The 17,224-nt window shown below is 42.0% G+C and overlaps 1 protein-coding gene across 1 annotated transcript in view; it reads left to right on the top strand.

The window, feature by feature from the left end:
- csmd1a (CUB and Sushi multiple domains 1a) overlaps positions 1–17,224 on the top strand; it is a 379,749-nt gene that overhangs the window by 194,079 nt on the left and 168,446 nt on the right. The window contains exons 6-7 of the mRNA XM_088992707.1: positions 12,097–12,209; positions 13,157–13,234. Coding sequence (XP_088848833.1) covers positions 12,097–12,209; positions 13,157–13,234 — 191 coding nt within the window. The remainder of the gene's footprint in view (positions 1–12,096; positions 12,210–13,156; positions 13,235–17,224) is intronic.

Below are 17,224 nucleotides of genomic sequence, written 5' to 3'. Positions count from 1 at the left end.
ATCTCTCATCTCATCTCATTTTCCGTACCGCATATTCCTCACTAGGGTCGCGGGGGTTGCTGGAGCCTATCTCAGCTGTCTTCGGGCACGAGGCGGGGGACACCCCGAATTGGTTGCCAGCCAATCGCAGGGCACACAAAGACGTACAACAGTCACTCTCACACTCACACCTAGGGACAATTTGGAGTGGTCAGTCTGCCTGCCATGCATGTTTTTGGAGTGTGGGAGGAAACCGGAGGACCCGGAGAAAACCCACGCGGGTCCGGGGAGAACATGCAAACTCCACACAGGGAGGCCGCACCGGGACGCGAACCGGCGACCTCTGCACTGTGAAGCCGGTGTGCTAACCACTCGACTACCGGGCCGCCCCTACTCTGTCTTATATTTGCTAAAAATAGCAATCGCTTTTCAGCTGGGGATGCATCTTAACGTCTGATGTTTCACTTTACTGCTTTTTCCAGACTTCAATGTTATTTATTTTCCCCTGCAGTAAGTCAAACAAATATTTTACAGGAGTTTACTGACTGTAATAATGAGAGATATTGATAGCCATACCCATGGTTTTGATTACAAATTATAATTCTCCTTACTTATGGTTGCTAGCTAAAAGCAAATAAATTGTTTTGTGAATGTCTAGCAGGCAGTTCACAATATCACAATACATGGAATGCCAATGCTTTCCAATTTCCTGCACCACTCTTTTCCTTGCATCTTCGGCTCCTACCCTTCCTTAGCACCCGAAAGTTATGCTCGTTATGCTATTTTACTTTCCACTGGATGAATGGAAAATGCAGTGTAAATTAAAGTAAAAACATTCTTCTCATTTTCCTCACACTTCGTACGAAATGAATAATTTGCCCTGACCTATTGTGAAATCTCTGAGCTGTGTGTATCCATCCATCAATCATATAACAGTTTTATATTCACGAAGATCATGCGCATCCTGGATCCTATCCCAGCAACCATTTTAATAAGCAGCAGTTTGTTCTACTAAATTTGAAACATTTATGGAATCTGTAAATGCTCACATCAAATGAACCCTTCATATTTCAGTGTAGTTCAGACTTTAATCTAATTTGCTAATTATTTGTTTTAAATGTGTTACTATGGTAACTGCTGATGCTGAATCTATCAGCCATATGTTCATTATCCAAAATGTTCCAGCCCGTCAAATCCCAATTTTAATGTCAGCATTTATTTTGATTTTTTTTGATAGTTTGTTATTATGCCTTTAATTTTGCCCAAAATACAACAATAATTTTAACTGTCAATAGAACAAATAATTATGAAACTTTTTTCTTCTCCCTAAACAAATGTTGGTGTGTAGACAGCGAGCTTAACAATCTTCCAATAAAAAAAACACGAAGATGAGAATCCACTGTTTAGTATTTTTATGGAAGTCTTTCTTGTAAAACTGCATACAAACAGAAAAAGAATACAAATGTTGTACAGCATCAAATTATACATATACAATTACATTAAAATAACAGGCCTATTCTCTAGCAAGCTCATTCAACAATCCTATGGTAAGCATGTTAAATGCTTAACTGATAAAATATTGATGTAGTCTTATAAATAACTAGCACAACAAACAGTAAGATTTATAATGGTATAAATGTACTTACAGATTGTGCCCGAACAAGTCAAAAGAAAGAGGATGAACATGGATGTAATCACTTTTCCTCCCATGATTGTCCCTCTTCCAGCACCTCATCCTCTGTTCCCCATTGACTGAGACATTCTCTGAGTACATCATCCGTTGGAGCCTTCTCTTTGATGTATTCATGGAGCTTGGATGTTTCATCCTGGACAGTGGCTCTCACACTCACTAGTCCCCGGCCTCCTTCCTTACGGCTTGTGTACAGTCTCAGGGTGCTGGCCTTGGGATGGAACCCTCCGTGCATGGTGAGGAGTTTTCGGGTCTTAACATCCGTGGTCTGGATCTCTTCCTTTGGCCACCTTATTATTCCTGCAGGGTATCTGATCACTGGCAGGGCACAGCTGTTTATTGCCCGGGTCTTGTTCTTGCCATTGAGCTGGCTTCTGGGGACTTGCCTCACCCGCTGGAGGTATTTGGTCGTAGCCGCTTTCCTTGTTGCTAATTCGAGGTTGCCATTGGCCTGTGGCATACCGAGGTACTTGTAGCTGTTTTCAATGTCTGTTATTGTTCCTTCAGTGAGTGAGACCCCTTCAGTGTGGACTACCTTGCCCCTCTTAGTCACCATCCGACTACATTTCTCCAGCCCGAATGACATTCCGATATCACTGCTGTAGATCCTGGTTGTGTGGATCAGGGAGTCTATGTCCCTTTCGCTCTTAGCATACAGCTTGATGTCATCCATGTAGAGGAGGTGACTGATCGTAGCTCCATTTCTGAGGCGGTATCCATAGCCTGTCTTGGCGATTATCTGGCTGAGGGGGTTCAGTCCTATGCAGAACAGCAGTGGGGAGAGTGCATCACCTTGGTATATGCCACATTTGATGGACACTTGCGTTAGTGGCTTGCCATTTGCTTCAAGTGTGGTTTTCCACATCCTCATCGAGTTTGCAACGAAGGCTCTCAGGGTCCTGTTGACCTTATACAACTCCAAGCATTCAGTGATCCATGTGTGTGGCATCGAGTCATATGCTTTCTTGTAATCAATCCAGGCTGTGCACAGGTTGGTATGTCGGGACCTGCAGTCTTGAGCGACTGTTCTGTCAACCAGCAGCTGATGTTTGGCACCTCTAGTATCTCTACTAATGCCTTTCTGTGCTTTGCTCGTGTATTGATCCATGTGTCCACTTATCTTAGCCGCAATGATGCCTGACATGAGGTTCCATGTTGTGGAGAGACAGGTTATTGGCCGATAGTTGGAAGGAACTGCACCCTTTGAGGAATCCTTCATGATCAGGATTGTTCGCCCTTCGGTTAGCCATCCTGGGTGAGTCCCATCCATCAGCAGCTGGTTCATTTGTGCTGCTAGGCGCTCATTGAGAGCTGTGAGTTTCTTTAGCCAGTAGGTGTGGACCATATCCGGGCCTGGTGCCGTCCAGTTTTTCATACCTGAGACTCTTCCTTGTATATCTGCCGCTGTGATGGTAACTGGGTTCTTTTCAGGGAGGTTGCTGTGCTCCTCTTTCAGAGTCACCAGCCATTGTGCACTGCTGTTATGTGCGACCTCCTTCTCCCATATGCCTTTCCAGTATCTTTCAGTTTCCAGCCTTGGAGGGTCTGCTCTGCTGTTAGAACCCTGCCACTGAGCATACACTTTCGCAGGTTGTGTTGCGAACAGCCTGTTTATTCTTCTGGCCTCATTCTCTTTCGTGTACCTCTTTAGGCGACTGGCCAAGGCCTGGAGCCTTTGTTTGGCAGTTTCGAGTGCTTCAGGTATGGTTATCTGCATGTACCTCTTGGGTATTGGCCTTTTATTCACACCTCTCTGGGTCTCCGTCAATTGACTCACATCTTTCCGAGCCGCCTTGATCTTGGCCTCCAACCGTCTTTTCCATGGTGGGTAATGAATCTCGTGGCTCTCATGGTTGCTCTTGTAGCCAAGCATGTCTAGGATCACTGATGCTGAGGTGTATATCAGCTCATTGGTTTCCGTGATCGTTCCGGTCGGGATCGTTCTCAGTGCTGCATTCACAGTTTCCATGAGACTTTCAGGTGGTACTTCACATAGCCGTTGTAATCGGTGCCTTCGTTGCCCAGTTTTCATTCTTGCCATGATCTTATCTCTCAGGTCATTTGCTGCCTCGCTCAGCATTTCATTTATTGGGGCTGGCTTCCCAATCTCATTATTCATTGGGGCTTGCCTCCCAATCTCTGGTTGAACCTCTTCCTGTGATGTGGCAGCCTGGGGCCCTTCACCTCGGAATTTGTGTTGTACCTCATCAATCTCAAGTTGTGATAGCAATTGCCGTTTGTGGATATTGGAACACTGAGCTACTAGTTGTTTCGTGGTCAACCGTGACAGTGGGTTTCGAAGTAACCATTCAGCCCCCATTCTCCGCATGTAACCCCTCTGACTAGGGTTGCTTGAGTAGTAGCATTCCAACAGAGCCATGTTATCGCATCTCGTCCATCTCCGCTTTGTTCCAGTAGCCCATTTTTCATCAGGGTGCTCTGGTTCCCCAGCACCTGACGCAGACCTTGTTTGGCCGGGCGACGTCTGAGCCGGCATGTCATTCCATTTATTGTCTCTCATCATTGTATGAGGCATTAGCGTGAAGGGTCTTGCCCAAGGACCCACACTGGATGATGTCATTGTGCTCATTTTCTCTGCCACAAGTGGGATTCGAACCCTCGTCTCCCATATGCCAAACCGATGCCTTATCAACTGAGCTATCCAGCCGCTATATATATATATATATATGATGATATATATGCATCATATATTTACATGTTTTAATGCGTGCACATGCGGCTTATATACAGGTGCGGCTTGTGTATGTACAAAATCGATTTTCCTCTAAAAATGTAGTGGAGGAGGCTTATAATCAGGTGCGCTCTATAGTCCGTAAATTGCGTCAATTATCCAATTCTATTATGATTTACCTTCACAGATGCTAAACAAACCATTATTAGCAGTTTACTTGAAAAAAAAAATAACTGTAGGACATTCCCTTGTTGTATTAGCTCATAAAACAATCCATGTTTGTGATTGTGATTTTGTTAACTAAATTCATATGCATACAAGGCTTTTGTAACCTTCTGCTACATAACGTATCAAGTAACAATAAGTACATTTCTCTAGATGTGGGATTAAGACATGACTGACTGCTTCACTGAATGATCTGGGCAGGTCATTGTGAGGATGATTGACAGATGACAGGTCCACTCCAATGGTTTGTTCCTGTTCACCAGGAGCTTTATTACTGATTGGTTGTCCCAAAAGCAATTTCCTGTTTCATGTTTCTGTCTACTCGCTGGCAGGTTCCATGTCACGTTGACTGCCTATCACATATCCACCCTCATCCAATGCTACCCCGAAACCTGTGCAGGCGGGAACATACAACTGGCCAAATTGATTTGATTGTTTCATGCATGTCAGACTAAAATTCTCGTCATATAATGACATTTTGGTTGATATTTGTTTCCCTCCCTGTGTTGACCATACCTGGACTTTTGAAATATATTCCTACACATTAGTTGTAAAGCAATTCTACCGAACAGAATTTTAATTTTTTCCTCATTGATCACTGGTGATTTTGTGGCATCATCGGTACCCTGGGGAAAAAAACAAAAAACAAAAAAACAAATGTCTCAAAAGGGAGTGTTGCACAATATAGGTAAGCAAACTTCAACCTTCTATTATTGTCATTACTCTGTCTTATATTTGCTAAAAATAGCAATCGCTTTTCAGCTGGGGATGCATCTTAACGTCTGATGTTTCACTTTACTGCTTTTTCCAGACTTCAATGTTATTTATTTTCCCCTGCAGTAAGTCAAACAAATATTTTACAGGAGTTTACTGACTGTAATAATGAGAGATATTGATAGCCATACCCATGGTTTTGATTACAAATTATAATTCTCCTTACTTATGGTTGCTAGCTAAAAGCAAATAAATTGTTTTGTGAATGTCTAGCAGGCAGTTCACAATATCACAATACATGGAATGCCAATGCTTTCCAATTTCCTGCACCAGTCTTTTCCTTGCATCTTCGGCTCCTACCCTTCCTTAGCACCCGAAAGTTATGCTCGTTATGCTATTTTACTTTCCACTGGATGAATGGAAAATGCAGTGTAAATTAAAGTAAAAACATTCTTCTCATTTTCCTCACACTTCGTACGAAATGAATAATTTGCCCTGACCTATTGTGAAATCTCTGAGATGTGTGTATCCATCCATCAATCATATAACAGTTTTATATTCACGAAGATCATGCGCATCCTGGATCCTATCCCAGCAACCATTTTAATAAGCAGCAGTTTGTTCTACTAAATTTGAAACATTTATGGAATCTGTAAATGCTCACATCAAATGAACCCTTCATATTTCAGTGTAGTTCAGACTTTAACCTAATTTGCTAATTATTTGTTTTAAATGTGTTACTATGGTAACTGCTGATGCTGAATCTATCAGCCATATGTTCATTATCCAAAATGTTGCAGCCCGTCAAATCCCAATTTTAATGTCAGCATTTATTTTGATTTTTTTTGATAGTTTGTTATTATGCCTTTAATTTTGCCCAAAATACAACAATAATTTTAACTGTCAATAGAACAAATAATTATGAAACTTTTTTCTTCTCCCTAAACAAATGTTGGTGTGTAGACAGCGAGCTTAACAATCTTCCAATAAAAAAACACGAAGATGAGAATCCACTGTTTAGTATTTTTATGGAAGTCTTTCTTGTAAAACTGCATACAAACAGAAAAAGAATACAAATGTTGTACAGCATCAAATACTACATATACAATTACATTAAAATAACAGGCCTATTCTCTAGCAAGCTCATTCAACAATCCTATGGTAAGCATGTTAAATGCTTAACTGATAAAATATTGATGTAGTCTTATAAATAACTAGCACAACAAACAGTAAGATTTATAATGGTATAAATGTACTTACAGATTGTGCCCGAACAAGTCAAAAGAAAGAGGATGAACATGGATGTAATCACACCTCTCCACTGTTAAATTTCAAAATGGCTACTCCACAACTTTTTGAGTGGTTTTAACTATTTCCACCACTAGGGTGAACTGTGCTGCATTGTAATGCAATTACTGGGGGCAGAATACTCCCCGCCTGGCATCTATAAGATGGCAAACCAACAAACCAACAGAAATAACAACAAACATCATCAAAAGGTAAGTATCAATATCCTATCTTCTTCACAGCGACCAATTTTCCCATCGTCTAGACGGTGGCGATGCACACGATGCCCATGGACCGCTCCCCGATCTTGATGTACTGGTCCAAATAGGTGCGCGGGTCGCCGGGATCCACCACCATCTGTAGAGCCGCCTGGAACTGCTCGTGGGACACCCTCTGCGGCTCTCTCTGTGGGGAGCGGGCCGGTAGACGTGGGGTTGGCACGCTGGGGTGAGGTGTGTGTGGGTGTTGACCTGCTTCTGGCATCAGGCTGGGATGGTACGAGGCGTGGTGAAGTTGGAGTTGCCCGACGGGAGTTTGTGGCTGGAAGATCCTTGGAGGAGACATTCAAGGATGGCTCGTGGGGACACGCTGGCGGCCCGATGGGGCTGCGGCCCCTGTCGCTTTCCGCCCTGGGATACGTGTTGAATGGCCACGTTGTCTGCTGTGTGGTCTTCATCACACGATCGGTTGCCACCAGGTTAGGCGTGCGGATGTTGGGCCCTGAGAGGGGCCACCATCCCGCACCTGATAGCTGGACTTTGGTGAAGACTCAGACGAGGAGAGGTTGGAAGGCTTGCTCTCTGCTTTCTATCTAAACTTTACATAGTGATCTTTCATCTCCGGCTTCTTCTTCAAAGTACACTAAAGCGACAGGAGACGGTTGACAACGTGCTACCTGTTGTTTGCCAAGCGCTTCCTTGGAAACCGTAACGGGAGGAGAGCCACCCTACTGTTTGAGCCATCCTTTGAGAACACCTCATTAATGATTTGGAGGAAGATCTCATCTTCGACAGGGAGGGCCAGTTTATCATCCTCAATGGTGTGCCTGAGGATCTGCTTGCGAAGACCATCTTGAACTGGCTTTTGATGAGGTTGTTTGGGGCACTCTCCTGTGAACCTCTCCTTCAGGTAGATGCTGCTCTCACAGGGTCTGAAGAAGCTAACTCGGCCATTCTCTAGAATACTCGTCCTGCAAGTGTTCACAGTGGGTTTGTGGGCTCCCCTGAGGCAGACGTCTCCTATAATTACCCATGCCAAGTCAAGGCGTTGGGCATATGGCGCACTGTGTGGCCCATTACACTGACTGCGAACCTTGTGAACTCGGATGATATCTCTTCCAAGCAACAGAAGTGTTTCGGCTGAGGCATCAAGTGGTGGTATTCTGTTAGCAATGGTTATGAGATGGCGATGATGTGTAGCAGCCTCTGGAGTTGGTATCTCGTCTCTATTATTAGGTATCAGATTGCACTCAATGAGTGTTGGAAGTACCATGGATACTCCACCATCAATACCCTCTATGATGAAGTTTGTGGCTCTTCTTCCACTGGTTTCTGTCATGCCAGAACATGTCTTCAATGTATAAAGAGAGACCATTCCCTGAACGTTGAACATGTCGAAGAAGGCGGACTTGGCAAGTGACAAATTACTCTGGTCATCCAGCACAACATACATTTTCTTCTTCTGTTCAGGATATCCTTTGGGATACACATTGACCAGGCATATTTGGGAGCATGACTTTCCATGCAAGCCCCCTCCACAAACTTCAGCGCAGCTGGATGTACTTGTGGAGTGGAGTTCTCCTCAGCCCCCCCCCCCTTCACCCTCGGAACTCACTGCCTCCTTTGCCATTCAGGGAGCTGGACCATCATGGAGAGCTGAGATGTGACGATCACTGTCACACTCTGAACAGTGAACTGCAGTCTAACAGTCTTTGGCTCTATGGTTTGTGGACATACAGCATTTGAAACAAATGAAATGCTTTTTAAGGAAGCTCTTCCTCTCTTCTATGGTCTTCATTCTGAAACTCCTGCACTTCCTGAGAGAGTGTGGCTTGTTATGAATGGGACAATGACTTTCCGGGTCTATGGGAGGCTTGTCACCGCCTGAAAGGTTGGAGGCTTCAACCTCAGTTTTATTAGCAGAGATGGGAGTCCTGACCTTCCACTGGCTGGTGGGACGTTTCTCATCTTTGTAGGGACCTGTACTGGAGCCTTGGAGGGTAAAACTGGGATCTGTCTTCATTGCTGCGTAACTGTTCACAAAGTTAACGAAAAAGGAGAATGGCGGACAATGGACAAAGTTCTCTCTCTTGTATTTGGTCCCCTGAGTAACCCATGTGTCTTGGAGGTTGTATTGAAGCTTCTCAACAATTGAATTGTTGCCCAACTTTGTTCAAATCAAGCAGCAGAAAGTCACGCACAACCCATTCAGTGTCAGCCTCACAGCTTCCTCCATCTTGATTGGAGTGAGACCTCTTATTCCCCCAAAGAGACGTTCAAAAACATTCAACAACAGTCTCAAACATAAGGAGAGCCTGGAAAAATGCTGGTACATGTTTTAAAGTGGATCAAATCTTTTAGGCGCTGCACTTGCAAGAATCCCACTCTACAGTAATTCCACGAAAACATTACCTTTCTCCATCCCAAACCAGTAAATATTTAGAATTGGTACTAACTGGCCAATACAGATGCACAACCTCAAATGCAGGGATGAGCAAGCCCGGTCCTGCAAAGAACCTATCCAACCTGTTTAAGGCTATATAATAATCAGTCCATTGGCAACCTTTGCAGAAGCTTGATAACAATCTTAATCATTTGAACTGAAGGTTTTGGAGTTGGGCTCTAAAACAGAGATAGGGCTTCTCGAGGATCAGATTTGGGCAACACCACGCTATTGCTAAATATGTCAGGGTCATATAGGTGGGCGGGCACTGATTTTAGATGAAGATTGGTGACGGCGATGCACCCTAGACTGATCACGAATCAATCACAGTGTTTTGATTCACAAGTTAAGTAAATTTTTAATCTGATCAGATGGGCACGATATGGGGTCCTTTATGGTTCAGTTTCTGCACCTGATTTTTCCCCACAGTCTGTGTGTGTTACCTTCTGGTCAAATCCTTTGGAACATTACTGTTAACTCTCATTATGACGTATATGGCACGTCCCCAATTGACAGCAGTTCCATGAAAATACAGTAGTTCAACTTTTGGCAAAAAAAGAGGTTGCTGTTAGTAAACGGTCATGAGAAACAAAAAAAAAAACAATTCCCAAATGTGTTTCTGGTAGTGATTGACTTAGATCTTAAGAATGTTTTCTCTAACCTTTGTCACGTCTATCCAGCAATTGTCTTTAAATGATGTTTGTCGCTCTGCAGAAGCTTATCTCCACCACAGTTTCATTGATTGTGCTAACCTTCCATTAAAAAAAGTAAGACATGATGTCCTATAAGAAGGGTCAGTGCCAAAACAATTAATTGGAGCTCCAGGGTATTGCAATACAGTATTTCTCTAATTAGTTTATCACAAAGGAAGCCAATTGCAGAGTGTTAGCTGTGAAAATATTTCCACGGCTTCTTCTCTCCTCCCTACTTCTGCAGTGTCCCCTGACATCACCTCCCCATCCTACATGTTTTTAACTACCACTTATTTGTTATGTCCAGACTCATTTACACTTCACAGCCAGTTTAACCTTCCTCCCGAGCTTACTCTCTCTCTCTCTCTCTCTCTCTCTCTCTCTCTCTCTCTGCCTCTCTCTTGATCATTGATTTAGGTGCAATTCCACAACTTCAAGTTCGCCTTCTGTCCTCATGTTGTCCATGCCTCTTTTTAAATTCAGTCCCTGATATGTATTCCTGTTTCCCCACAACATGCCTTATCACTCTGGCTTCAGAGAGATCTGCTGGTCATTAGCTTGCTCCCCTTCTCTCTTTCCCTCCTCCAAGATCCATCTGTGGTCATCTCTCATTTGCATCTTCCTCTCAGTACTCCTCCTCCCTGACCCCTTGTCATCTCCCCATGTCAGGCGGCTGGCCTTTCCAAATGAATAATGGAGCAGACACAGAATGTCTCAGCCCCATTTATTTTTCAGTTTCAGTCTTCAATGCATTTCTGGTCATTTATTAGTGATGTAAAGACTATTGATTTCAGAATCCATGGTAGTATTTGGGAGAATTGTCGGGTGTACGAAAAAAAACAAGTTAAACAGAGTGATTCACATTTCATTTCAGCAGGTGTACAACAATGATTTCCATGTAAATCATTCTGACAGTGTCATAGGCACAACAGTCACAGCTGATGGAGTTTTTTTTTCCAGGGCGGTTCACAAGGATATGTGTACATCCTGCTATTGAGTGTGAATATATGTGTGTGGGGGGGGGAGGGGGGGGGGGTTCGTACTGATATATATGTGTGTGTGTATGTCTGTGTGTGTGAACTGTATATATACTCCTCTTCAGCTGCCACAGCAAGAAAATTGCATGTAAAGAATCTAAAAACGGGGTTCCTATCTTAGCTGATGAAACATGGTTTTTGACTCAAGGGAGAACACATTTCTGAAGCCATTCTGTACAAGATAGCCGCTGCCTTTCAGCTTATGCAGTGGCAGTGTGATGTTTTGGTTTTCTGCAGATGTCTTTTTCATTCTTTTTGTTTTGGAACCGATAACCTTCCCAACTACGCTTGTGTTATGATAAGCCCTCAATATTTTTTTTCATATTTTAAAACATCCTCTTATGTCTGTCCTGTTCCTTATCTAGGCATGTTTCTCTTCTTCCTCTTCATTTCTATCTACCTGTGATATTATTAAAGGCCAGTTAAAGTGACTCATATTGCTCAAGGGAGTGTAGTAGACCGTTGAATTTTAGCAAGGCTGCAGTCGATTGGATTGGATTGGATTTGCCTTTATTAGTCTCACAGTGGAGAAATTTACATTTCACAGCAGCAAAGTGATGAAAGGAATGAAAGTAGAAAAACAAAATACATGAGCTGCTGGAAAGTCTATACATCACTTTCCATTTTTGGAGTCACTACACCTTTTTTCTTGCCTCATTTTTTTCCGCAACCGCCCCCACCAACTGTCCTCCCCCCACTTCCCTGCCTGCGTTGTCTTTCGGTAAAGACATGTGAGGGTAGCTGAGGTTACAAGACTATTTTGAAGGTTGGGAGCTTTGATTACTTTTTGCGACTTAGTATTTCACTAATTATATTTTCCTATTCTTTTCCAATTTTGGAAGCGTAGCAGTACAGCAGATTGCCAATTCTGATATTTGTCAGATAAGTATTAACGTAAACACATGCTTATTATTTCGACTAAGATTACTGAGATTAGTTTCTATTTTTACATGTGTATGAAAACAGACCATATATAGAGCTTCAAGAAAATCACAGCTAAATGTTTCGCTCCTCACTTCATAACTTTCATTTAATAGTCCAGTTAATCATTCATGTCAATGAAAATGGTTTGTTTTTGTCATTTTTTATGTATTGTTTTTTTATTTTTTCACCTTTCAGGCTAACTGGTACAAGTCTGCCTTCACCAGTGATATCAAGCAAAAACTGGCTGCGGATTCACTTCACTTCAGACAGCAACCACCGAAGGAAAGGATTTAGTGCTCAGTACCAAGGTGTGTTCAACACTGACACTTCCACTCCAAATATTGCTGGCTCCCCTCTTATATATGTTGTATGCATAATGAGACAACAGGGAGTATAAAACGTCTGTGTGTTTTATTGTCGTTTAAGATATAATAACTAATAATTATTTACTGTTTCACACAAACACCTTAGGTGATCCACGTGATGTTATGATATGGTAGACACATCTGTTATGGTGATTTCAAGCATGAACAATCACAGGGCAATCAAAAACATTTATTTTACATTTATTAAAACACCAATATTTCCATTCATTTTACAAATTGCTTTATAATAATAATAATACATTACATTTTAAGCGCCTTTCAAAGCTCTCAAGGACTAGGGTCTGGTAGGTGCTGGAGCTTGTGCCAGCTTTCTTTGAGGGGTAGGCAGGAGACACCCTGAACTGGTTGCCAGCCAATCTCAGGGCACACAGACACAAACAACCATTCTCACGTGTGAACAATTTAGAGTGTTCAATCAGCCTGCCATGCATATTTTGGAATGTGGACAGAAAACATGAGGACCTGGAGAAAACCCACATGGGCCAGGGAAGAACATGGAAACTACACACAGGGAGGCCAGAGCTGGAATTGTACCTCTGGCCTGAGAAGTTGACGTGCTAACAACGCGACTCGCGATCTATGGACAGCGGATGGGGATGCATGTTTTGCATGTTTATCATGCACACAACATCAGGCAACACATTGAGTGAGGTCATGATGAGGCGAAAAGTAAATGAAGGATTCTCCTTTTAGTCACACATCAAAACATAAAATGTGTGTCAGTATAGGTTTGGGTTACTATGCATGCATTTAGTTTAGATTATTTTAGTTTTCGCACTGACAGGAGCCAAAATGACAGTATATCAGGAAAAAAAAAAAAAAAACATTTCCTCGAATAAAATGAGCCCCATTTCCTTTCATTCCTCCAGTGAAGAAAGCTATAGAGTTGAAGTCCAGAGGAGTGAAGATGATGCCCAATAAAGACTCCAGTCACAAAAATGCAGTCTGTAAGTAACCACACACAGACAGACAGACACACGCACACACACACACACAAACACAGGCATGTGGTACACCAATCCAGTATTTCATAAAAAAAGTAAAAACAGATCGCTTCAAACAGAGTACTGTTATATGACAATAGTATTGTGCGAACAGCGTCAATCCTCGCACATGGGCTTGTCTTTTACTCTGATAAGGTGTATTTCAACTGTTTAAAATGCATCTATTCCACCAGGCAAGAAAACAGCTATTGCAGATTGATTACAATGTCCACCGGTTTGAAACGACCCCCCTGCCTCCTTCCCACAAGTATAGAATCTATTAATACCGTTGTTTTGACACACCATTTGATAGCAAATAGTGGCCTATTTACACACCCAGCAGTCACAAAATAATGGAGCAGTTTCCCTTTAAGCCAGTGAAAGGAAGTCCAATACCGCCTCTCCCTAAGTTGCATTTACGGTCTCTATTACCTCCTTGGGGAAATATCAGACCTCAGCTGGCTCCACAATGTCCACCAGCTTGCCCATAAATAAGTCTCTTTTGCCATTTGGTGCTTTACAGGTGGTGCAAAGTGGAGGTTTTTAAGGCTTTTATTTTTCTGTGGAAACGACCTGGATGCTGTTTGTGATAATGACCCAACACGGGAGCAGTGACAGACTAGCATAGCAGCTCAGTCAGAGGAAAATAATCTAAATAAGAGAAATACATGTTCTACATCCTTTTAACAAGATTTAAAACCACTGGTGGTGATGTAATTGCAGGAGATATCATATTCAGAATAGTCTTTGTGGGTCAAGTATGAAGAACACACAAGGAATTTGTCTCCGGTAGAACACGCTGCAGACATGCAAAATCTGTATCAAAACATTTGTTTTGACAAATATTTCCTTAAGAATGCCAAATGTACTGTTCTTGTATAGTACGTAAGTTCAACTTTTTTATGTCTTATAGAATTGGCTTGCTGCTAAGGGACACGGTGAAACATTATTCAGGTCGTCGAATCCCCCCCCCTTTTTTTTCCTGGAGAAGGCTGCACTCCGACCACAAGTATTCCTTAGCTTTCACCTTCATCATAAAACTCCCGTCAATAAATCGGCCTATTTACATGCTCAGTCAGGCATGTGCTGCTGCAATTATTATCAATTGTTTGATGCCCGACGAAGAGTTCAGATTACACACACACAGTCTTGTTTCATGACTCTCTACATGTTTCCTCTTTGGCTATCGACTACATTTATTATGGTGCGATATATATATATATCAGAGACTTGAAGTAAAGTGGCTCTGGATGTCTCTTAAATATACATGACACTTAAGTTTAAAACCAACTGAGCTCAACACAACTGTGAAAAGTCATTTAAACTTTTGACCTGTGAAAACGCACTTCTCCATCGTGTGATGAAAATTACAACAATCTCAACTGTGTCCTGCATGTGTTTTAAATCACATCTCAAAGTAATCATTGCACAAAATTACAAATGCACAGCAGAAAACATGCTTGCTATCTGTAATAATGTGGCTTCACAGAATGAGCGCCGTAACAGTTCAACATAATGTCTAGGGATACTTTTAGCTTTGAGAACGATCATTTCTCACTGCAGGACCACTGGTCATTAAAACAAATAGCATTACTGCTTTAATTGAGACTAAAACTGGATAAATCATGCCTCACGCACTGGGTCAAGGGGTCTTAGATGTGACTCAAACATAGTGCACGGAGGTCACTGGGACCACTTGCCATAAAAGTGTTACAAAAAAAGAGGCCAAATATTTTTACAATAATACAATACATTACAACAACAACAACAACAACAACAATAATAATAATAATAATAATAATAATAATATGTCGCTCTGCAGAAGCTTATCTCCACCACAGTTTCATTGATTGTGCTAACCTTCCATTAAAAAAAGTAAGACATGATGTCCTATAAGAAGGGTCAGTGCCAAAACAATTAATTGGAGCTCCAGGGTATTGCAATACAGTATTTCTCTAATTAGTTTATCACAAAGGAAGCCAATTGCAGAGTGTTAGCTGTGAAAATATTTCCACGGCTTCTTCTCTCCTCCCTACTTCTGCAGTGTCCCCTGACATCACCTCCCCATCCTACATGTTTTTAACTACCACTTATTTGTTATGTCCAGACTCATTTACACTTCACAGCCAGTTTAACCTTCCTCCCGAGCTTACTCTCTCTCTCTCTCTCTCTCTCTCTCTCTCTCTCTCTCTGCCTCTCTCTTGATCATTGATTTAGGTGCAATTCCACAACTTCAAGTTCGCCTTCTGTCCTCATGTTGTCCATGCCTCTTTTTAAATTCAGTCCCTGATATGTATTCCTGTTTCCCCACAACATGCCTTATCACTCTGGCTTCAGAGAGATCTGCTGGTCATTATCTTGCTCCCCTTCTCTCTTTCCCTCCTCCAAGATCCATCTGTGGTCATCTCTCATTTGCATCTTCCGCTCAGTACTCCTCCTCCCTGACCCCTTGTCATCTCCCCATGTCAGGCGGCTGGCCTTTCCAAATGAATAATGGAGCAGACACAGAATGTCTCAGCCCCATTTATTTTTCAGTTTCAGTCTTCAATGCATTTCTGGTCATTTATTAGTGATGTAAAGACTATTGATTTCAGAATCCATGGTAGTATTTGGGAGAATTGTCGGGTGTACGAAAAAAAACAAGTTAAACAGAGTGATTCACATTTCATTTCAGCAGGTGTACAACAATGATTTCCATGTAAATCATTCTGACAGTGTTATAGGCACAACAGTCACAGCTGATGGAGTTTTTTTTTCCAGGGCGGTTCACAAGGATATGTGTACATCCTGCTATTGAGTGTGAATATGTGTGTGTGTGTGTGGGGGGGGGGGGGGGTTCGTACTGATATATATGTGTGTGTGTATGTCTGTGTGTGTGAACTGTATATATACTCCTCTTCAGCTGCCACAGCAAGAAAATTGCTTGTAAAGAATCTAAAAACGGGGTTCCTATCTTAGCTGATGAAACATGGTTTTTGACTCAAGGGAGAACACATTTCTGAAGCCATTCTGTACAAGATAGCCGCTGCCTTTCAGCTTATGCAGTGGCAGTGTGATATTTTGGTTTTCTGCAGCTGTCTTTTTCATTCTTTTTGTTTTGGAACCGATAACCTTCCCAACTACGCTTGTGTTATGATAAGCCCTCAATATTTTTTTTTCATATTTTCAAACATCCTCTTATGTCTGTCCTGTTCCTTATCTAGGCATGTTTCTCTTCTTCCTCTTCGTTTCTATCTACCTGTGATATTATTAAAGGCCAGTTAAAGTGACTCATATTGCTCAAGGGAGTGTAGTAGACTGTTGAATTTTAGCAAGGCTGCAGTCGATTGGATTGGATTGGATTTGCCTTTATTAGTCTCACAGTGGAGAAATTTACATTTCACAGCAGCAAAGTGATGAAAGGAATGAAAGTAGAAAAACAAAATACATGAGCTGCTGGAAAGTCTATACATCACTTTCCATTTTTGGAGTCACTGCACCTTTTTTCTTGCCTCATTTTTTTCCGCAACCGCCCCCACCAACTGTCCTCCCCCCACTTCCCTGCCTACGTTGTCTTTCGGTAAGGACATGTGAGGGTAGCTGAGGTTACAAGACTATTTTGAAGGTTGGGAGCTTTGATTACTTTTTGCGACTTAGTATTTCACTAATTATATTTTCCTATTCTTTTCCAATTTTGGAAGCGTAGCAGTACAGCAGATTGCCAATTCTGATATTTGTCAGATAAGTATTAACGTAAACACATGCTTATTATTTCGACTAAGATTACTGAGATTAGTTTCTATTTTTACATGTGTATGAAAACAGACCATATATAGAGCTTCAAGAAAATCACAGCTAAATGTTTCGCTCCTCACTTCATAACTTTCATTTAATAGTCCAGTTAATCATTCATTTCAATGAAAATGGTTTGTTTTGACTGCAGCTGCTTAATGTCATTTTTTATGTATTGTTTTT

Source organism: Hippocampus bargibanti, linkage group LG03 (assembly GCF_051943395.1).
Source record: "Hippocampus bargibanti isolate YZ-2025 linkage group LG03, ASM5194339v1, whole genome shotgun sequence".
Lineage (NCBI taxonomy): Eukaryota > Metazoa > Chordata > Actinopteri > Syngnathiformes > Syngnathidae > Hippocampus > Hippocampus bargibanti.
Note: the sequence above shows the minus strand (reverse complement) of the source record. Positions and strands in the feature narration are given on the sequence as shown.